The following is a 23,044-nucleotide window of genomic DNA, read 5'->3' on the forward strand; positions in this document are numbered from 1 at the left end:
TGACCCTGCTCACTCGGGGGATTGGACCAGACGACCTCCAGAGGTCCCTGCCAACCTCAGCCGTTCTGTGATTCTTGAACAAAATTTGCTTTAAAAACAGGTTTTAAAAGCAGGCTCCTTATCTGAACTTATGGAGATCCCTTCAGTAACAAAATTAGCAGGAGCTTTGTGATTGGCACATGTTTTCTGCCACTTTCTACACACTGTGACCAAAAGCATAATAATAAATTAATGCCAGTGCCCAATACCCATACTCTCATTTTCTTCTTTCTTTCAGAAAGTATACCTGTAGAATACAAATGCCTTCACATTTCAAATAGATCTTCCTATTAAAATGCAAAAATAGCTTCTCCATATAAACATGCTTAAGGAGGATAATGTCTATTCCAAAAATAATATTATTTTAGATGAGAAGGGACTGAAAACAGTCAAAATCCTGCCCATCACAGGAAAGCATATCTGGACTCATAATGATTATGCAAAGCTAGATTGTTACCCAGTTTGATGGGTACATATCATAGCTAGATCTAACTGTTACTGAAGAGAGCTTGTTTCAGGGAGAAAGAGCATAGCTGAAAAATGTTGGATGAAGTGAATCCCTGGCGTTGGTTTTGGCTGTGCAGATTAATAGCTGCCAGCATGAATTACCATGTGCTCCTAGGCTATCTTAATTGGACCAAAAGGAAATAATTCCACAGGTTTGTAAAAGATTTCCCCAAATTGCTTGTTACTGTCTAGTAGTCTAAAAAAAAACAAAAAACAAAAATTGTTTATCTGTCCCCAAAAGGGTATTTTCTCTTTCTGCCAGCTAATATGGTGCTTACAGAACACTGTAGCTAGAACCTAAAACTGTAAAGCAAACACTTTATGAACTCACAGAAAATAAGTAACTCATTCATAAAAAATAAACTGAAAAAATATCTAACACTGTTCCTGCATAATTTATCATTAAACAACAACAAAAAAATCAATAAATATGTTCACCTAGCAATTGACTACAGCATGCCATGTTTCTCTTGTTTTTATTTTGCAAGCTTTTTTTTTTTCTGATCTCATTTCCATTTTATTCCACTGTTAAATCATAAAGTGATCTAAATGCCAAATTGGTCTTCCTCTCCATTTAAACGTAGTGTGAATGAAGCACATTAATTCTGCATACCGAATGTAATCAATTTGTATACCTCTTCCCTGTCAAACCTGCCCTTCCATTATACCATACAGTCAGCTGCCTTTATCTGACTAGAGAAAAACACATTTTCAAAATGTTGCACCACACCAGTATAATTTCATAACAGTTTAGGCAAAGCTTTCTCTTAACGTCTCTAAACGTGATCAAAATTTTAAGAGATCCAAGAGCGAACTACATTAGCAAAAGCACACTATATCATTTATTTTGTCAACATTTCTTGTCCTCAATTAATATTCCATTATAGGTGATAAAAAGGATATTTAACTATCTAAAGAGTTACAAGTAATTTCTGCCTCAGATGCACTGTCACTGCATCTCAGCATATGTGTCAGACAAGATTTACTACACTGAACATGAGCCTAAGAAACTAAGGACTGTGATTTAAAAAAGGATTTTGATTTCTTTCTGCCTGCCCAGTGAAAGTCAAATCTTTAAATAACTAAACTCCATACAGAATGTATACTATCTTTCAGTATTTAATAATGGGACCCTTAAAACCTCCTCTCATCCAAACTTACTGGCAGGATGCAGTGCTATTAAAACTATTTGCATTAACTAGATTGTAGATTTAAAAAAAAAAAAAAAAAAAAAAAAACCAAAAAAACAGGTTTTGACAGAAAGAAACAGAAACCAGGAGTCACTTCTTCCTACGTATGTGACCCTAACCACAACAAAGACATGCTTGCTTGCTTTCAGCTATTCTTGCATTGTTCCAAACCATGGAGAGCTTCCAAAAGAGACTGCATAACCAGATGGCTAAAGAGGTGACAGATGGGGCTTTGAACCATCAGGCAAAGAAAAGAATTAACCAGGATTTCATACTGATTCATAGGCTGATGAACCACTAGACCATCATCTAGGCGAGGAGATTCCTATAAAAAAGTCACCTTGTAAAAAGAAGGCTTTAAACAGGAAAGTAAGCAGCAACAATAATTCTTTTGAGCAGCCAACATGCAGGACAAGGTTCAGAGATCTGGCTCCTAATGAAGGAATGTATCATCTTAAGACCCTGAGGAAGATGCTAACATCCCAGGGAGAAGCAGGTTAAACACCCTCTTCAGTCAAACACTACAGGCTGGCAGTTCAGCATCCTTCACTTCTTGGTGATTTTTGAGGAATCTGGATGGTATTTCAAGTCCGTGTGTTCTGCGCTACAGTTTCAATTATTTATTGGATCCAGTTTCACTGTTTCAGTATAAATACTTCAAATGAGTATTCACTTTCAATGGTAGTATTCGAGTCTATACATCTATCTTCTGTTTATCTCTCTCTTCTTTCCTCAAGTCTAATCTCTGAAGACTTGTTCCCTCCCAAGAGGCTTTCTGCTTGTTGATTCTCGAGCACTCTACTACATGAATAATGGAGGACCTAAGGTTTTTTATGCAAGACCTGCACATTTGCAGGTTCTGCAAAATACTATTACGGGAAAGAAATGTTAAAACACTTGATTTCACAGAGATAAACTACTTAATCTTACTGTCTCTTGTCAAGGGCAATGTACACCATTTCTTCCTATCTATGATTGTGTTAACACACAGAAATACCCATATTAATCCTCTTCTAAGTTTATAACTGCCTTTCAAATAATTCTCTAGCTTTTTAAAGCTGAATTTTAAAAGTGATACTTAAAGTAGATTCTGCAGATTTCTTTAACCAACCTCATTAACTCCCTTACTACTTCTAGCCATTCTTAACAGTCTTCATGTATGTGCTGCTCTATTTAAAAGTAATTTCTAATTATCATCATCTAATGATGTCATTTCTTTACCTGACTACATTGAGAGTCATCGTGGAGTTAAAAAATCAGCATTGTACTTCTGATATGTATCTTTTCGTAGTGAGGAATTCCATCTAGTTTATATGTGTGTGGCTTCTTTCAGCTAACTATAGTTCAGTGTTATTGCTGCAATGACTGCATTAGTGCTACAAAAAGATTTTCCACTGAAAACATAATTAGTCAAACAGAATTCTTCCATCATAAATAATATATATACCACACCATTAATTCAGTGTCAATACAAAAATGATACTCTTATGATACACTAACTATTACTGTAACATCAACTAACAGTTCTTCTTTCCTTGGTAGTTCCTATGTGAAAAACCATGGGACAAAATCCTCCCAGTCCATTCACTTTACTGTGTCCCAAACACAGCTTTTATCTTCATGGAGATTACCCTTGATGATACTTCTAAGGTTGCTCCTCAAGCCACATGGCAAATTGCAGAGTAAAATATACATGAGGAAAATCTCAGAAACAAGGCAGATTAGGAAAAGGGGAACTGTATGATTTCGAAAGCCTACTTTGTGAAACTCAAAAATACACAAATAAATAAATAAAAAGTAGGTGCTATTACAACTCACACTGCCAGAACTTATGTAGTTGTCCATAATCACAAAAGCAGAAACCTTGCCTTCTAATGAACTCAAGAAGAAAGGAATTAGTTCAGGGAAAGGGTTGTAAAAATCATCATTAATGTCATGTCATTGTTTCATCATTTTGGAAACTGATAAACAGTGACACCAGAAGGGGAAATGTCTCACTTGAAATGACCAAGAGGTCTGTGTTAGACTAGCTGAAGCATGTATTGTGCCACAGTACCACACTTTTTTCTTCGTCACTAATGTGCTTATGTTAGAACAAGATGTGCCCTGTCACATTCCCACTCATACAGCTATATGCTCATGGGAGAAACTGCTTACAGCCTTAAGTGCACATATCAACGTGTTCCACTGCCAGTAATTCCCAAAGAAGTAAAGCAAAAATAAATAAATAAATAAATAAATAAATAAATAAATAATTACCTACCCAAACACTTAGAGACAAAATAACTGGCACCAGGAGAGGTTTAAGATTCCTCTGCTACTTCCACACACTCACCCAATCTGGTAAGTGTGTGGACATTCCTCTCAGATGGTTTTGTCATATCAATTAGAAAACAGGAATATTTTTGATGAAAAGATGAAGAAACACCTCAAGAAAACATAATTTCCACATCACAAACAGCTGTTGTAATTCCAGTCTTAGAACAATTATAACAAAAAAGCTTCTTATACTTCTCACATAGAAAAGTGGTTACTGTATACATGCAAATCACTGTTGAAATGAAAATTATTTTTTTTTCCACAAGAAGCAAGCTTGTGAATATGAAGAGAAAAATGCCACAGATCGTGAGTTAACAAAGCGCATAGGCCTGTCCTGGAAACCAGAAACTACAGTAGTAACAACATGTCTTCCTTTTTCTTCAGCTGTCTGGAAACTGTAAGATAACTTACCAGCTACGAGAAATTAACATGCTACTGATTTTGTAACATTCTTCCTCAATGCATTATCATCATTACAATACACCTAAGTAATGGCAGCAAATAATAAAGCATTACCCTGAAAATGAAGAAAAGATCACGATTCTTGACAAATTTTGCACAACAGACCAAGCTGAGTTTAACTCTTGTCATTCAAAGAGCACCTCCATGGATAGCAAGCACTGGAACAACCCCTATCAAAAGCTGTCAACCTTCCTCTACTAAACAAGAGCCAGGCAGAAATGTTTGCATGCATGTCCAAAAATTCCATCCTTGAACAAGCTTCAAGTCTTGCAAAAAGTGTCTGAATTATTATAATAAAATTGAATGGGTTAAGAAGACAGACAGAAGACTGGAGCCCACATTCTGTCTGAAAGCAATGTCTAAGTTTATGGACTCAGGCAGCAGTGAGGATGAATCTATATGAGACAGTTACAAAGCTTTGACTTTAATTTACCTTTTAGGTTTTTTTATATGGTATAGTCAAGCCTGTAGAAATACCCATACTGAAATAATTTCATTTCTGTTTTTGAGTATTTATATTCAGTTAATAATGACTAAGTGGCCCTATTATTTAGGTACTGTCCCTACTACAGTGGATCTTCAATACATGCTGGCTTAGTTGTTCAAAAACTTAAGACAACTCTGCAGCTGTTGAAGTAGTTATCTGTGCACCTCCCTCCACCGTACCATGCAGACATACTTGAAGTGCTTCAAAAACATATAACACAGTTACAGAAATACAAAGAGACAGCAGTAGCGGTAAGGTAAAGAGGTCCCAAGCCTGTGGTGTGGTCCCATTGTGCAAGCTGATGTACAGACACAGTTGGACTTTACTCAGAAGACTCTTAAATTATCACGTCAGACAATGGTCAGACAGTTGAAACACCCATTCTTGCTTGGTAAGTGTAACAAAGAGTGCATGGCACTAGCTGTATAAGTAATGGCTTCTCTCTCTTGCTATGAAAAAGCACAATGCCTGCATGTTATCCTTTATCTTTTTAACACTAGGATCTTTGCAGTGTGTTGCTTGCTAGGTTGAAGTATACTGTGAAACTGCATGACATGGTATACCCAACTTCCTCATTCTGACTGTTTACATTTCCATGCAAATTTCTTCCCAGCAAAGAAAAGTGAGAAGTTTTTGGTTACCATATCAAGAAACTAAGTCTGATCCTCATTTACACTTTGTAGATGAGAGTCAACGTTGGCACACAAGTTTTCAAAAAAAAAAAAAAAAGAAAGAAAAAAAAAAAGAAATACTTGTTTCAGTTCTGTTAAACTTACGGGACGGCACATTTTCATTTACCACCAAATTAAGTAACTCAATTCCCCACAGTTTTCTACTCCAAATTGAGGCATTAGTTCAGAAGCAGCCAGCTTGCCCTCATTTCCAGGGAAAAATGCACACCTTTTGATAGCATGCTTCACCACAATGATATCAAACTGTCAGACACCAATTCTTCTCCAAACTAGAGAGAACTGTTGGAGTTGCTTTTTCGTTCTCAAAGCTTATTTTAAAACTTATTCTTCCCAAGCATCCTTTGTGTTGTTCCAATCTTTGTGATAGCTACCGAACAGCCTCTACATGTTCACAGCGTAGCGGTGTTCAGCAGTGCACAGTACCATACAACTTATGCCTGACTGGAAAGTCTGCTTTGCAGGCACCATCCATCAGATTGCTGTGGTAATGGCAGCTCTAGAGGACACTGAATCAAGACCATAAACTTACTCCATGTAAGTCGATGAAAAGTGACAAAGAGGGACCAAAGCTAGATTCGAACTGATCACCTCAGAGCGAAAAACTCTGTATCCCATTGTATTGAGCTACCTGGCACTCTGCCTCATTCTCTGGTTCTGGCTGCAGATTTAAAACACAGCCATACTTTGCCGGAGTGCATGCTGCCTCCACCTTCATAAGGTAAAACCTAGCAGAGAAAAACATTTGGTTTCCCTGCAGAATTACTGTTTTTAAGTAAGAGAAATGTACCTTCAAACTGATACATGCTAACTTCTCTATAGCAGAGGTTTTTGTGTTATTTCTTACAGCCTGCCTAGCAGTTTACGACTGAGAAACAGTGACAGAAAGTGGTCAAGAGAAGGGCAAGTAGCTCATGGTGGTGAGAAATTCCTTGTAAGAACGTTAAATCTTTCTTAGTGAGGACTAACCTGCATACTTCTAAATCATCAGACCAGTCATCATACAACACTGGAGGCTTCTGAACAGCATCAGTCACAGTGGGCCCTGCCCCAACAGGTGCTCCATTATCTGGGACTGCCAGAGCATCACTGCCAGAGCCTGCCTCTGCAAAGGAGTCCTTCATATCTTTATTGCGTCTAAGGTAAGAAGATGCAGGCTGCCGATCTCTGCAGTAGCTTTTCTCCTTGCTTTTTCCACATTTTCTTGAGGAGATCTTTGCTTCCTGAGATGATGCTGAAGACTGTGATTCCTTAAACCTCGGAACCCTTCTTCTGCGATGATTTAAAGTAGGATTTTCAGGGTCAGATACCTCTTGCTTCTTTTTCCCCATTGTCCCCAGAGTGACAAGTTCAACAGCATTATTGTTTGAGGACCCGTCCTGGTTACTGCATGTTCCCTTATTCCTTTTCCCTCTCCTGGACATTCTGGCTTTTTCTCTTGCTCTCCTCCTAGCCTGAGCCCACTGACTCTCATCTGAGGATGATGACGAATCAGATGCATTCCAGCTGGATTTTGCAGCCTCGGGATGTAATTTACAGTCTTTCCCCTTTTCTGTATGCTCACCATTGTCTCCAGTCTCTCTTTTCCGCCTAAACCTTCGTTTTACTTGTTTCCTACTAGACTCCCTATTAGAAGGGGTCAGCACCATGACAGGGGTTGCATGTTCAAGCTCATCTTCTGACAAATCATGCAAGGCAGTAGATCTAGACGAAGCAGTAAGCGAAGGAAAGGGATGGAAATGATAAGGGTATGTGGAAAGAAACAGAGAGAGAAAAGTCACAAAAAAAGGATGAAAATGAGAACATGAATTGTAATTCAAAAAACATGAGACTGAAAAGCAAAACCAGAAACAAAGGAGATCAAATGAAAACTAAAGTCTATGAAATTATGAACAGTGCTAAGCACAAGCAAGAGCTACATACTATTTAATACAGACAACAGCTAACAAGTATCAAGCAGATTAAAGTATACTTTTCTCAGCACATACCTACAAATGTCCTGAGTGGAAGGGCAGACAGACAATCGTGACTGACTCCTGGGAGCTGTTCCTGTTGTAGGGCTGCTTGCCTGTTGAAATAAGTTAGACAGTTTGGAATCTTTGTCCATGAAATACATTGCAGATATTTTACTGCTTTGCCACATGATTACAAAATTAAAGTAACTGCTACTGCTGTTCATAGCGTATTCTTGAACACATGCAAGATCACAAAATACAGGAAGCCTGACCAAAAGCAAAACCTATTTGTGGAACTAAATATGACTGAAGTGTTTCAGCTCTCGTTTGCTCATGACTACTTTTTGTCACTGTTTGAGGAAGCAGCTTTCAACATTTGAGACTTCGGTTTGGTTTTCATCTACTGTAAATGTCAGACGGGAAAGATGTTTTTATTTTCATGCAATCGAACAACCATGATGATTCCTTTCAAAATGGAATGAAGGGCATTTACATTATGCTGAGTGATGATAAGCATGAAGTAAACCTACGACAAGTGGATTAACAGAACACTGAGAAAATTAAAGTATGTTTTAAAAGGTTTTCAAGGCAATCAGGTCTTCTAGAAGAACTGAAAAATACGAAACTGATGAGGCTGAGAAGACCAAAGTGCAGGCTGCAACTCTACAGAGCTGATCACATTCTCAAACAGCAGGAGAGAGATAAAACATGTTTAGTATATAGCATTTTGCTCATAAGGTTGATGCTACAAATTGCAAACTCAGTTGCTCAATACTTCCACTGAAAACATATTTTGATGGCGTTAATAGCAAACCATTTCAATCTGCCTCACATTCTTCTGGAAGCATAACTGTATGGAATCCAAATTTAAATCCCAGGCTTTGTGATTCTTCATTCACGTGGTACAGTATTGTGGGAAAAGGATTTAATATATAGCATTCTTAAGGCCATGATGTTCCTTTAGCTGTTAAGGATATTATCTTTCAATATGGAGACAAAATAGTATAAGCCTAAGAGTATCACAACATCATGGACCATATACAGGGAAAGAATGACTATTAAGCAATAGTACAAAGATACAAAGCACAAATAACACAAAGATAGAAAGACTGTCATCCCAAGATTTTGTACTAGTAAATCAAATTCAGTTATATGCAGGGTCCATAATTGCAATTATTCCTAGCTCACCTTTCAGAAACATTTTTGTGGTGTCAATTTGAAAATTAGGTGTACAAGCAAAAATAAGTAAATACAGCAAGTGTCTTCTGACACTTTGCTTTTATCCAAGGTAATCAATATCTTTTATATTGCTTTGCATTCTTGCTCTTAATCGACTACTGGGAGAGACTTAAGAACAATGTTTTTGAATCAAAATAATCTAGCTTTAGGAATTCAAGCACCCCTTTTTACTTCTTTATATGCTAATATATCAACACCAAAATGTTACTAGTTCTTTACTACTAGTTCCACAAAATGAAACTTAGGAGGTATGAAAATGAAGCTAACATGAGAAATTAAATTGATAAAGCATTTAAACACAATCCTTATGTTCAAATGGTGTTTCAATGACTTGGTCCACCAGGCAGTGGAGGAACATTAGAGTGTCTAGAGTCTAATGCTGGAAAAAAAGGACAAGTATCAATGAAATAACATGTTTATATTTCAAATCTTTTTCTATAAAAGCAACATTTGAGTTACATCTTCTGTGAAAGAATATTAAATGTTCTTACACACATGAGAAACAGATGGCATACGGATGGCTGGGTATATAATCTTGTTCCACCTCAGTCTCTGTGATTAGTTTTAAGTGCTTAGGCATACCTTAAGTTATTTGCACAGCTACTTAATGAAGAAAGATGCAGACATGAGCAGCAGAGCCATGTTGTCGGGCTACATGCTGCTACTGTGTGAGAAAATATCCCTCCAGATATACCAGGTGAAGAACTGCTGAAGAAACCCAGCCCCAGAGTCGAGGGTGTAGGGTGTACTACTGAATTCATCCCTTGTGACTAGTTCCCCTTCCCCCCCTGCCTTGCAGCTGCAGGACTGTACCAGTGCTTCTTTCAAGTTCAGTGCAATATAAGGGGGTCAGGCTTGCTCTTCAACGGTGGATAGGTTATTCCCATGCCACAAAGGCAAGATTTACACCACCTAGCCACAAGCCTTATGCTTTGAAGGGGCAAGGAGAATGGCAAAACTGCACTGTATGGTGCAGTAGTTCTGCACAAGTTCAAGAAACTTCCAGCAGCTATTAAAGCAGGAAGCCAGCTAGGCAAGTCTTAAGAGGGTTGGAATCAAGACAAGAATTAAAACAAATTATTTGAAAAGCTTTTACACTTATTATTTAGGGCTGGAGACAGGTGGAAATCTAATTATTTTAAGATAAAAATTACATTACTAGTTTGATTGCTTAAATCTTACATTTCACTCTCAGCTGCAAAGAGGTCTGGACTGTTTCAGCCCTGCTCAGGCACATTTACTTTCTAGTTCCCCAGCACCGGCATAATGACGTTACGTTCAGTTGCACGTACTCAGAGCAAGGTTTATTTTCTTCTAAAAACATTTTCACCAAATTCCTGAAAAATTAATGCTTTTTGCTTGTTCATCTAATCCCTATTGGAGCAAACCTGACATCTGAGCACGCAAAAAGCTTTTGCACTGATTAAATCCTCAGAAACAAAGCAAAAAAAATCCAGCATGTCAAGTTATGGACCAGCTAATTCAGGTTCTGATCTCACAGCAAGTTCCATTCAGTAGGTTTCTACAACTTTTAAATACAAATGTTGGTTTTATCTGCTTTAAAATAGCCTTTAATGAGCTGATGGAGCGATTTCTAAAACTGAGAAAAATGTGTTTCTGGTACTCATTTTCTGATGCCTACTTGCAGTAAAAATAGACCCTTTCTGCCTCACAGGCACCAGAGAGCCTTATTTCATATACAACTCCAGCCTTATCTCTATAAATTAAATAGGAGTGGAAGGCCCTCTTAATGTCCAGCATGTCCCTGCCAGCGCACGTCATGCCAACAGAATCACTCATGGGGAGTTAAGCTGGTTTTAAAAACTTGTCAGTTCCAATTCAGCTGAAGACCATCCCAAACCTTTACCACAAAATGTCTTTGCACTTCCACCCTAAGTTCTGTCAGCATAACCTGCACCTGTCTGCTCTTCGGTCCCAACACTGCCACCAGGTTCGCCTCATTTCTTTCCCTCTTAGCCTTCTCCCCTGCAAACTAAAATTCACAAACTTATTTTTAATGAACGTACATGCTGTTCAGCCCAGCAGCACAAGGAAGATACCTAAAGGAGCATTTAGTTGGTATAATTAGAGGGCACAGCATACAGCCATGCGCAAGTCCTTGGTTAGATGCTAGAATAGATATCCTTGTATCAGCAGAGCACGTTGCTTCATGTGAGCAGCAGAAGGGCCAGGTAACACAAGCACAGCACTGCACACAGTTGTTCAGTTGGTGTTACCTTGGACTGCCTGCTATACGAAACACATCACTGAACAAGTCTATCAGCCCTGCTCATAACATAAGCTGTTATTTTCAGTCATCTTTTACTGACACCTTTAGTAACAAAACACAAAATCCTCTGGGTGGCACCATTTATTTTACAGGCAAATCTGACAAATCAAAACCACGATCATTTGAATAAATTCTGCTCATATCGTATCCACCCAGATAACAAGCTGTAACGGGAATGTATATACAACAGATGTTGGAAACAGTCGCAAGCACACAGGTCTTATTATTATAATTGCTATTGCATTGCTACGTGGCTATTTAGCACACTGAATATTTTGAGATAATGCACTTATTGAATAGAGGGATCAGGTTGATGCTGTGGACTCCAGTCCCACTTGGCAGGAAGAATAATGAATTCTTTTAAAAATAGTATCCCTTGAGCGGATGTCTATTTCAGATGGCACAGATACTGTACAGCTCATCAGAATAGGAAAACTAAACCAGCACCGTACTAATTTTATCATAGCAAACTATATCAGCAGCTTAATTAAATATGGTAACTCAAAATAAAGTTGTCTGACAATCCATTTATAAGCAAGACAGCTTATTGCTCTACGACATCAACACCAGGACGGTGCTGGAGGGATAATGCCAACTCCAGCTGATTAGGTTTGGCACTTCCAAAGTGGTGTTAGTAGAGATTCTCCAGTCACCACCTTCTGCTGTCTTGGCCACCTTCTTGCTGTCTTTAGATGAACTCTCTCATCAAGGCTATGCAATTCAATTAACAGACATGACAGGGTGCTTACTGAATTATTTTTGATATGTTGAACAGGAGTTGGTCATATGTTTTCCACAAAGAATACTTGTAAATATGGCATTTTCAGGACAAGCAAGATAATCATTTCTCTCACACAAGGGGGCTCTAATATCACGTGTCTCCATGTTAAAAGAGTTCAAAGACAGAAATGGGGGGCAGAGTGACATGCAAATGATGAAAGCAGTAAGAATTTCCAGTCCACATGGCCTCTTTCCAGATGTTCGAGATCTGATAGAACTTCCCAGTTAAAAACAGAAAATGAGGAGTTCTCACTGACCAACTACTGCTTACACTGCATGTTGGAACTAGCACAGGAACACAGCTCTTGTTCTTTTTAAGGGGAAAGGGCTCTATTTTCACCTCACAGGAGAGCTCGGTAACAATATGTTCCACAAATGCAAAGCATTCATAGCTGAATAGACATATGCTTTAAAATAACAAACCAGATGTAATGGACAGCTGACATAAAATGTCCTCAGAGATACCCCCAGAAAGGCAAATGAATCCTCTAATGCCTCTGTTCTGAATAAGGATGGCCAAAGGCATTTCAAGAAGCTCCTCATCCTACAACACTGCTTAAGCAGAAAGTCTGAAAATTGCGGGAAGGTAGGGCAGGCAGGGAATATGACTAATGCTTTTATGCTCGCACTAAGTATGCTTTACAGCAGCAATGCATCACAGAATCCTCCAGATCCCACCAGCCAATACAGTTAAAAAGCTGAAACTCTACCCTAATCAAATAATGGCACACTAAGGAACAGATACCTTAGAAGATTATAGCAGTTTGCACAGCAATAAACTCAGCAGGAGATCCAGTCTGCAGATTTTCATCTGAAAATCCTGCTTCGTAAACAAAGCAACTTTTTAAGGGAACCATCAGTCTTCATTAACTTTTATTTGGATAATTTCTCAGGTCTAGAAAGATCAAAAACATGGTTAAAATGACCCAAGCTCAAGTCCTGACCTATAGCCAGGTGTATCTTACAACATCTGCCTTGAGATGGCATTCCAACTTGAAACTGAAACTTATGCTCCTTTTTTTTTTTCCCTTTTGGTCATTCACGATGGAGTTCCTGCTTTCAGATCTAGACATTATTACTGTCTGACTGATGGCTTTCCAGCCACCATTAAATGAATCAGAAGCTCACTTCTGTTCTGTTTTCTTTCACAGCAAGGTTTGGTTTTGTGTTTTTTTGCAAATCATTTCCTGCACAATTCTTCCCCAAGCCTTTTCTTTCTCTCCTGTTTTCCTTTCCTTCTATCTGCCTCTGGAGAGACAGAGTAAAGGGAGACACAGAGGGTAACACAGAAAGTAAAGGGTAACACAGAAAGAAGGAGAAGAAATATACTTATGACTTGGCTGAACGAAACTGTTCTGCTCCTTTGAAACTCAGTATGATCATACTAAAGAATGGTTTGAAATCTAAATCACTAAAGCAGGTTTACTTTCCACTAAAGAAAAATCAAAATCACGAGTGGCAAATCTATCCTGCTATTTAAAAAATTAAACTAACAAAGACAATGGCAAATTTGAGTTGTAGATTCAATAAGCTTCTAATTCCTTTTCTTTCGTCTTACTGAGCTATGTTAAGCTTTATTTTATAGGTCGAAGTTCTACACAAAATTCCACTCTTCCTCTATACCCAGAAGCATTGGTAGCTAAGCTTTGAATTACCAGATGGATTATAGTTTGCAAAACTCTTTGTATTGCAGTCCTGCAATATTTTTGATTCATGACTCTCTTCAAATGCTTCAGGATCATCTTTTTAGGCATTATCACTTTGTTAATAAAAATGTTATTTAGTTCCTAGAAAAACATAACACTATTCATTGATTCACTGACTTAGGCGACTGAAACCCAGGGGGAGCTGGTCTTTTTCCAGAAGCTGCAGAGCCCTGAAGCCAGCAGCTCCTGACTGTCTGGAAGGAGGTAGATGCAAATGTAGCCTGAGGAAAGGTGAAGCACAAACCATGCATCTCCTTTGCTACTGGATTTTGCAGTATTTTAGTTACAAACTAGTCAGTATCAGTATTCATAGTTTAGATTTTCTCTTCTGAAGAGGGGTATTTATTTCTACTTATCCCTCCAGCTGCAGGACTTAAAGCCTCAAAATATTTCTGTATACTCACCAGCTTTCACTCATATGACATTCCCACAGTTCTCCCATGAGTGCACATGTATGTGAGAGCACACACTTGCCCCACTGTTTGCTTGGTCTGATGGACTATTAAGGAGAAGGACTGAATAAATTCCCATCTGTGAGGATATCATCATTATATTTGAACAACCGACTCTGGTGTCTATTTAATATTTAATTATTCTGTCCCTAAGGAAGAGAGAAATCTAAATGTCCCAGAGTGAGAGAGCTGCACAAAGAGTATTGATATGACTAAGCCAAAAGACAGTGAAACCCCAACAACACATCATTATGAAAAACAGGTGACACCGTGTTTTTTGAAGCGCAGAGAACCTCAGACTGAAGCAAAATAATTATGTTGTATCAGTGTGGAAATAAAGTCTGCTTGATTGGATTCTTTTTAGGACAAAGACCTGAAATGTGTTTCCAAGTGTCATATATGTGAAAAATGGCTGTATAAAAATTTCCAGTAGCATGTATGGAGTAGGTCTGTTATGGATCATAATTTTTGTTGAAAACTGAACAGGAAGCATATGTCGTCACTTGAATACCGTGCTTACTGGAAACAAATCACCTATATGGTATTATATATCATAGGACAGAGATGAAATCAGTGATAAAATACTTCTGCCTCCTTATCTACAGAAGTGGAAATTATATATAAGCATTATGCACAAAGTACACTTGTATAAACACATAAAATTAATAATTTCAAATACCCAAATTGTCAGGATGTGCTGGTGTGGCACATTTAGGAATACTCAGTATAAACTGTTGGCAAGAATTACAATTTAAAAAACCACAATCTGTATGAAATATTACACCATATTTTTGCATGTATTCCCTTTCATTAGAACACTAGTTTAAAACATGTCAAGTGTATCCAAGAATAAATTGGAAATGCATCTTCTACTGGTCGTTCCCTGAAACTGAGATATATTTAATGCAATTTTATTTACAAGTTCAAATTTCAGGCAGATTTAAGTAATTCTGCAGCTATGCCTTTTGTTAAGCTTACTGTAAATGAAGATTAAATTCTATGGAGAAGCCACAAAGCATCCTCTAGAAGAAGAAACCACACATTTACATCTAAGAGAGAAAAAAATAAGCAGCAATAATTTTTATGCTATTGCATCTAGTTCTAGTTTTTGTTTTTCTCTGCTCTATGTTTTGATGAACAAAATACTTTTCACTAACTTGTTTACTTTGTACTGGTGTTTTTTACAGTAATAGAATCATAATGAGAGTTAAGAGCTAAGCTAGTCTTCACCTTTGATATTAATGATTCTGTTTATGAGCAAGAAGAATCATTTGGATGACTAAGATACCATTAACACTCAAATTTTAATGCCAGTTTTGTATACATGATATTATTCACTGTAACAGTGCTTTTGAAGGCTGACATTTTACACTTTACAAGAGCAGGGACTTGTTTTTTCATGGTTTATTTTTTGAAACTAAGATTTCTCAGTTCTGATGAGATAGAGCATTACATTTATTTTTATATTGACTTCTTAATGTTATTTTAAAACAAAGTTCATTAAAGAAAACTAGGAGTTTCACTTTGAAAAGACTGAAAAAAACACCGTGGCAATCTGAAGAGAACTGTCATTTATGACAGGTGTGAGATTGGGACCGAATAGGAGGAATAGCACAGATGGATCCACTATTAGCAGTACAGTCCCCTGTAGCAAAATGCTAGGGGTCACACAATTACTCTTTAGGATTCGATCACACAAGAGCTATCCTGGAGATGCTGCAATCCTCTCTCACAAACTGACTACCTCAAAACAATCAATAAATTGGCAACAATTTCACCTAAAACTTTAGCGAGCACTGCTTTGACATGCTGGTGTCTTTTGGTTTTCATTTGCATTTACTGAGAGGAGCCAGACGTGACATAGGCAATCAGTACAGAAATTGCCTAGGGTGGAGATAAACAAGATAAACACAAAGTGGAACCAATTTTTACCTCCTTTACTTTCTCTGTTGGTTTTCATCTTCTAAAATAGACCAATGAATATAATCACAATGAATATTCTGAAACAATCACCTCACTTCTTCCCGATGTAAATCAACCAAGTTTTATTAGAAAGATGCTTCAGAGACTTGTAAATGAAAAGTATTCTAACACCTGCTCCAGGCTTTTAAGAAGCAATTGAGCCAAAACAAAAATCAGGCAATTTGCTCCAAGTCTGAGGTTCGCTGAAAAATAAGCCCAAAGTTCCCATCAGAGAATTCGAAATCTTACTGCAGAGAAAGCATCCTCCTCTAAGGAGCTCTTGATTCATACTTAACATGCAGAAAGATAATTACAATGTGCTAGAAACATTTCTTCCAGAAAGCATTTTAACACGACTAGGAAGCCTCACAAACACATACAAGCATAACCTCTATGGGCTGTAATTCAAACACAAGACTTTTTCCACTGGTTAACCACAACAGAAAGAAATGAATCCACCAGATTCCTCTCAGATTAAATTTCCTTTTAAATTATTCACATATTTAGGAAGACACAAACAATTTACTGAGAAAAGCTACAGTGCCAAGAACTAACTGATGGCAAATAGCTAATGAACGAAGTCATTTTTTTCATTTACTTAGAGTTTAAATACACCCAGAGAAAATAATTCTAATTCTGAAATCCACAACAGTGCTTAAGACTACATCTGGGAGATGGGTGGGAGAGAAAGGCTAAGGGTTAAAATGACAAAAGGAACACAATAGCAAGGCTGGTTCATAACTCACATTTCCAGTACTTCTATGTTTTTATTAATATAGGCTTTAAAAGCCATACTCAGGAATCAGGGCTCCACTTTGTCACTATGAAGTAATAGGAACTGCAGATCAGTCCCAAAGAGGACCCATCGCTCCCAGTGCCAGCAGGGCAGAAGGCAACAACACCTGTTTATCTATTTATTGATTCTGCAGGAAAAAATCTACGTTATTACCAGAAGTGCGGCACAAATTGGACACCAATGCATTTTCCTAATCACCTCTGCTTGGAAAACCAACCAAAGTAGTTGCTCTTGGAACCCAAGGGCAGTTTTAATGATGTATAGGCTGAAGGTAATGAGTGAACGTCCCAGATGGATACCCACTGAAGGGAGCCATAGCTGCCTGTCAGTCAGCAGCACGAGGACAGAGGCAGAGTAGGGAAGATGGAGAGTACAAAATGATGTGAGACTACTTTAAAACCCTGCAATTAACTCAGTGGTTACCACACAGGTGGGATACTTAAGGTCACAGTAATGAGTTGGAACACACACAGAGATGGATGAGTGAATTAGTTTGGAGAAATGCTCTCTCTCCCTCCTGCCTGCCGAGCAAAATGCTGCTGGCAAGGCGCAGGAGTGCTGAGTGCAGGAGGGGTGAAGCACCGTGCTTTACGGGGACAAGGGACAGCGCGAGCTGCAGCCCTGCCATGCTCAGTGTTCACCTGCTCCTGCTCACAAACAGCACGGTACTTGGTTCGGTACTGAGTCAGGTAAACAGAATGAAAGTGTAGGATTTTGCTCTTCTCCTACCGTATTGATAAAACACTCCATTTCTCATGTTAAAAAAATCTCTCACTCTTAGAGCTATGCAATTTCATAGTTACAAGAAAATAATCTGTAAATGACTGGCCTAATTTTATGCTAGTACATGTACAGAAACATATTGGCCAGCTATTATTTTATTTACTTGGTAACATGTATCACAGTGGACTTCGCAAACAATTGTGTTCAAATCATATCTATACACATTAGGTTTTGCCTTCACATTTGGCCAGATTATTACTGAAATTCTTATCAGAAATGTACATGCAAGATAAGAAAAATCTTCCCAACATCCTACATTTTGGCACACTCAGTGGACAGCAGATGTGAACTGTAAGACTCAAGTATGGATTTCTTCCCCCCCTCTAGGGAGTGGTGGATTTTAAAATCTATGGATTAAATAGGTATATAATAACTCGTAGCTGGTACATGGCAAATCAAAGCTATTCCTTCTCATTATGTCCAGATAAAACATATCAAATGTTCAACAATTCAGTTTAATCTGTATTACCATGCAATTCAGAGTTAATGTACCTAGTATGCAAAATTGCCTGAGCATGTTCTGCAAACCTCAGGTGTCCTCTTTAAGGCTAAAACACAAGTTGAATGAATAAACAGCTTAAGACCGTTACGAAATATGAATCTGTATTTGCAGAATCTTTGCTGTATGCCATTTCACAAATAGGGTAGTGCAAAATCCACTGATACCAGGCAATGGCTACTCTACTCCAGACCAAGACCTCCATACACAACCAACCTTGGCATACACAAATACACAAAACTATTAAAATGCAACTCTCAATTTAACCCTTTTTAGTTTATGCAAGCAGGCATATGCAAATAGTAAAAGCCTCAAAATCAAAACGATGTATTTTGATTAAATTTTATTTCTGGATGAAGGCTAATTTTTATGTCAATTGAGATACTTACTGTGTACAGGATCGGACACTGCACAGAATGCAACTCTTGCCTTTGGTATTTAGTTTATATCATCCAGAAGCCTCCAATTTTGTTTTGGGATGCAGTATATGTTACTATTACTTTGTGCCACGTGATAGTAACCTGAAAAGTCAGGTATTTGTTTTTCTGCTTTCTTTCACATACATATTCTCCCATTGTATGAAAAAAGGCATTTTGAATCGAACAATGGACTGCAAACTAGATTTCTAAGCAAACATCTTTCAGCATTAGGAAAGCTTCACTAGCAGGTAGTTTCACAAAAACAGAAACAAGTGTTTCTGAAAATCCTGCTTATAATAGTTAAAAAGGTGCAAGCACCCTTTCTAATAAGCATCTATATTGATTTCTGTAGAAACTATTTTAAACTGTCACTAAACATCTCATACCACTGAATATATTTATGATTTGCCACTTCGTAACACATGTCACATAAAAAAGTAGAAAAAGCAATATCAAATCCACATAATTTTACAATGATTGTAAATATAGACATGCCTTTAAAAATGTTACTGAAAATAATATATATAATTGACTGAGATCAAGCTTGTAAGAATATAATTAGGTGTTTTTTAAACATAGCCATCAAGTCAGGAAGAGATTCTGCTACATCCCAGAACAGAATAGATATAATGTACGTGTTTTTCCCTGCCTTTTTTTTTGTTCTTCTTAATATAAAAATATAGTATATATAGCATATAGCTGGTTTCTTTACTTTTTTTTTTTTTTTAAAGAGCTCTCGGAAGAAAACATTTTTACAATGTGTACCCCAGAGACAACAGTACGGGGGGGAGGGATGTACCCCCAGAGACAATAGTACAATGGATGTTGTTCTTACTCTGGATGCAAAAAAATAATAATAATCTTTACATGCAAACATAAAGCATGGCAGATGTTTAGACTGGCATTCCAAAATACTGAATTTTTAGCTTTAACTTCCTGTAAATCCTGGCTTTTTGGCATAGATTTCAGCCACATCTGAACCAAAAATTTACAAAAGGAGGGTTAAAAACAAAGGACTGCAGTCCAAAAGACCGCAGTCTCATTCTGCCTCTCCCTACAGCTTCCCTTCTCTGTTTCCTAGAAACTAAAAACCATCTAGATATACAGCCCTGGCTTCAGTGAATCATAAATTCCTGTAAAAAGAATTCAGAGTTCACACATTACAGCAACTATTATTTGGGTGGGGCAGGGGGAGAAAAATTAAGCAGCAATTCTACCTTAAGCTAAAGCATTAATGTAACATTACATTAATGTCAATTAATGTTAGCAGTTGTGGAAAGCAAGTGTAAGAAGTCCACCTGTTACTTACTTATTATTATTACTACACATATTAAAGTCATGACTAATTGTATACCTATACTTTAAGATGGATTTTATTTGGTAGCCATAATGATACGCAGCAAAAACTCAAAATGGGATGTTTATAGAGAAAACATCAGAAATGCATATGTAATTAAATGAAGCACTATATTGTATTTGATAAATTTAGTTTTCTTTAAATTCCTCATAAAGGAAATAGATTTTACATACCTTTGAAATATTACTCGATCGACTTGTGGAACGCCCTGGGGATTTGTCATTCTGGAAAACAAAATTAGAAGATGAAAAAAAACGTATAGCAACTTCTACCTAAGAAAAAGTTGTACTCTTTTTGTGATTGTGAATGCACAGAGTTTCTCTTCTGGTATTTTTCATTCAGGTTGGAAACGGAATACACAGTGGAAGAATGCTCAACAACTAAGCCATTACAACGTTCATGTGACTTACATCAGCAAAAGCTGACAGAAGGCCTGCAAGAAAACAACGTTAGCACCTAATTGCTTTTTTTTTCCTTTGTTGTTGTTGGGTTTTATAACAGTATTTTGATTGAAAAGTTGATGTACCACCATAGCTTCTCGTGCAACCTGATGCTCTTGTAAGAACAGAAACGTTGTGTGACAAATAATAAAATCCACCTAGTTACACTAGGGTAACTTTCTGAGCATATCCCTGTCCAAAAAAGTTGAGTTCATCATTCAGGAAGATTAAAGAGCTCTATATGACTTCATGGCCAAACACCTCCTGAGAACAACAAATTGTAACTAGTCATAGATACACCAATTTAACACTTACCCCGCCTCCTCTGTCACCCCCACAAACACACATGTAGGCAACACCAGGAGACTGAAACCCATTAACGAAGAATCCATTGATCAGCCACATTTCTAGAGCACAATACTGTGTTTTTTTTTTTAATTGTTTGCTTTGATTTGTTTGTTTTCTGGTAATTCAAATGAGGAAGTGAAGCAATCGTTCAATTATTTCTTCAGTATTTATGCTTATTTTGGAAAGAGTGCTCATCCCCATGGTAAATTCATGTTATGGCAATCACAGAAATTCTTTTCTCAGCAGTGAGAATATAGGCTCAAACACTAAGGTGGAGTATTTATAAAAATCAGACTAATTTTTACCTAGAAAGGGTTGAACTAGACACCCATTCATGCAAGAGTGTTAGATTATCTACTGGAGGCTGAGGGGAAAGGCCCAAAAACCAAAGCAGAGCTTTCACCTGTGCAGCTTAATTCGGAACAGAAGCACCATCACACCAGGCTTACAAATAAATTAATAATTTCCTACAAACATGTCAATAAAAGTCTTTTAACTTCATTATAACCCATCTCTCCTCATCTTTCTTTTCAAGAATGATAGAAAAACACAGAAGCTGCCTGTTAAAAAGTCTAAATTTGCTATACCATTAATGCTCATCTCTAGTCTAGAGAAAAAAAAAATGCTTAGGAAAAAAATACTTTGCCATTTTCCTATTAAAACAGCTGCTTCAATTTCAACTCCAGTAGGCACACCAAAATGATGAACAGGCACAGATACATATTCATTTCTTAGTCTGTACAGAAAGCTCCAAACCGACTTGCTGTTTCACATACACCTCGTACAGCTCTCTTCCTTTAGACCAGGGGTAGCTCACGTTTTTGTTCCGTCCCTCGGCACCATCCATCTTCTGCACTGCAACTATTAACATACCGCACTCTTTTTACTTTACCCTCACAAACAGTAGGTAGCACAAAATATTCCTGCCCTCAAAAAAACAGTGCCACTGAACTCCCCAACCATACATCATTCCCCATTTTATTCTACCACCCAGGCTAATTCTCAGGACTTAAATACCTGCAGGTTTGTCTGTCGGAGTTTCTTCATTTCCAGGAAGAATTAAAAAAAAAAGTTTAAGTTATCATTCATTTATTATACCTTGTCCTTGAGGTAGGCCCTGCTTTGAGCAGGGAACTGAACCAAATGATTCCTTCTGACCTCAAGTATTCTATGATTTGATTATTATTTCTGTGATACATTATCCACTGTAGCTTGGGCAAATATGATTAATAAATTACTATTTTCTTATACTTCTTAGACAACACTCGACATATACACTTATGAATGTCTTCATTTATATCCACAGAAAATATACTTTGTATTTTCTGGGTCAACGTTCAGAGATGCTCAGCTCTGACCTCAAAATAATCGAAGTTATGGACCCATGAAATTAATTCCTCTTCCACAGTTGGGAATTACAAATGGGGTTCATAGTTGAGAAACTCCCTGCTAAAAGCATGCGACCTTTATCCTCCACCACTTGGCCTAAAGAAATATTTTGTATTTTCTGACAGTGGAGTGAACTCTGGAACTTGCAACTTCCTTTCTTTTAATCATCTGTCATCAATGATCCATTTTTAAAATCTGTGCCCGGGCTGCAGCTCTCTAGGATTTTTACGTGATCCATTCTTCACTACAGCACGTATCTCCTTTACTTCAGCTACAACAAGGTCCAGGACCGCTGACAACTCTTAGCATCCAAACTGCAGAGTACTAGCTCATCCACTGAATGGTCTAGGTTGAGAGAAAGAATGCTGGCTCTCTACAGCTTTGGGAAATCAAGAGAAAAAATAGTGTTGTGTTTTTTTTGTTTGTTCTGTTTGTTTTTTTTTTTTTTAAATCATAATCTCCCAGTTGAGGCATTCCACGGTGATTTATCCCAAGGAGGACACAAATAAAACACAAAATGTTGCACTAAATAACCATACGTAAATCGAAGACAGAATTCCTCATTCAAGTTCACATTGAACTTGCATGACTGTTCATGCAAAGAAAGAACAGAATAGATAAGTTATGGAAATATCTCTTTTGATATGCTGTCCTTAAAGACGGCTTATGTTCTATAATTCCATTATAATGGTTTATCTTTATGGAATACACACATTGTTAAGAATAATTGATTCCTTTTCTTACCGTAAGTGAAGAGAAACTTACTGTATTGAAGAATATTTTTCTTACAAGCTTGCTAAACACTGATAATAAAGATTGCTTCTCCGCGCATTCAGTATTATTTTACATTTGAAAGGTTATATCCAAAGAAATATGTGTTCAAACTTCTATGCATATTCTTGTGCATCACACAAATGTCTTATCACGTACTTCCAA

The 23,044-nt window shown here is 37.4% G+C and overlaps 1 protein-coding gene across 16 annotated transcripts in view; it reads right to left on the reverse strand.

Annotated features, from left to right (window-relative positions):
- Positions 1-23,044, reverse strand: part of MARCHF1 (membrane associated ring-CH-type finger 1) — a 299,519-nt gene that overhangs the window by 36,379 nt on the left and 240,096 nt on the right. For all 16 annotated transcript variants that reach the window (XM_066996116.1, XM_066996118.1, XM_066996129.1 and 13 more), the window contains 3 exons: positions 20,105-20,155; positions 7,682-7,761; positions 6,663-7,397 (listed from right to left, as the gene is read on the reverse strand). In XM_066996116.1, coding sequence (XP_066852217.1) covers positions 6,663-7,397; positions 7,682-7,761; positions 20,105-20,155 — 866 coding nt within the window. The remainder of the gene's footprint in view (positions 1-6,662; positions 7,398-7,681; positions 7,762-20,104; positions 20,156-23,044) is intronic.

Source organism: Anser cygnoides, chromosome 4 (genome assembly GCF_040182565.1).
Source record: "Anser cygnoides isolate HZ-2024a breed goose chromosome 4, Taihu_goose_T2T_genome, whole genome shotgun sequence".
In the NCBI taxonomy this organism is placed as follows: Eukaryota; Metazoa; Chordata; class Aves; order Anseriformes; family Anatidae; genus Anser; species Anser cygnoides.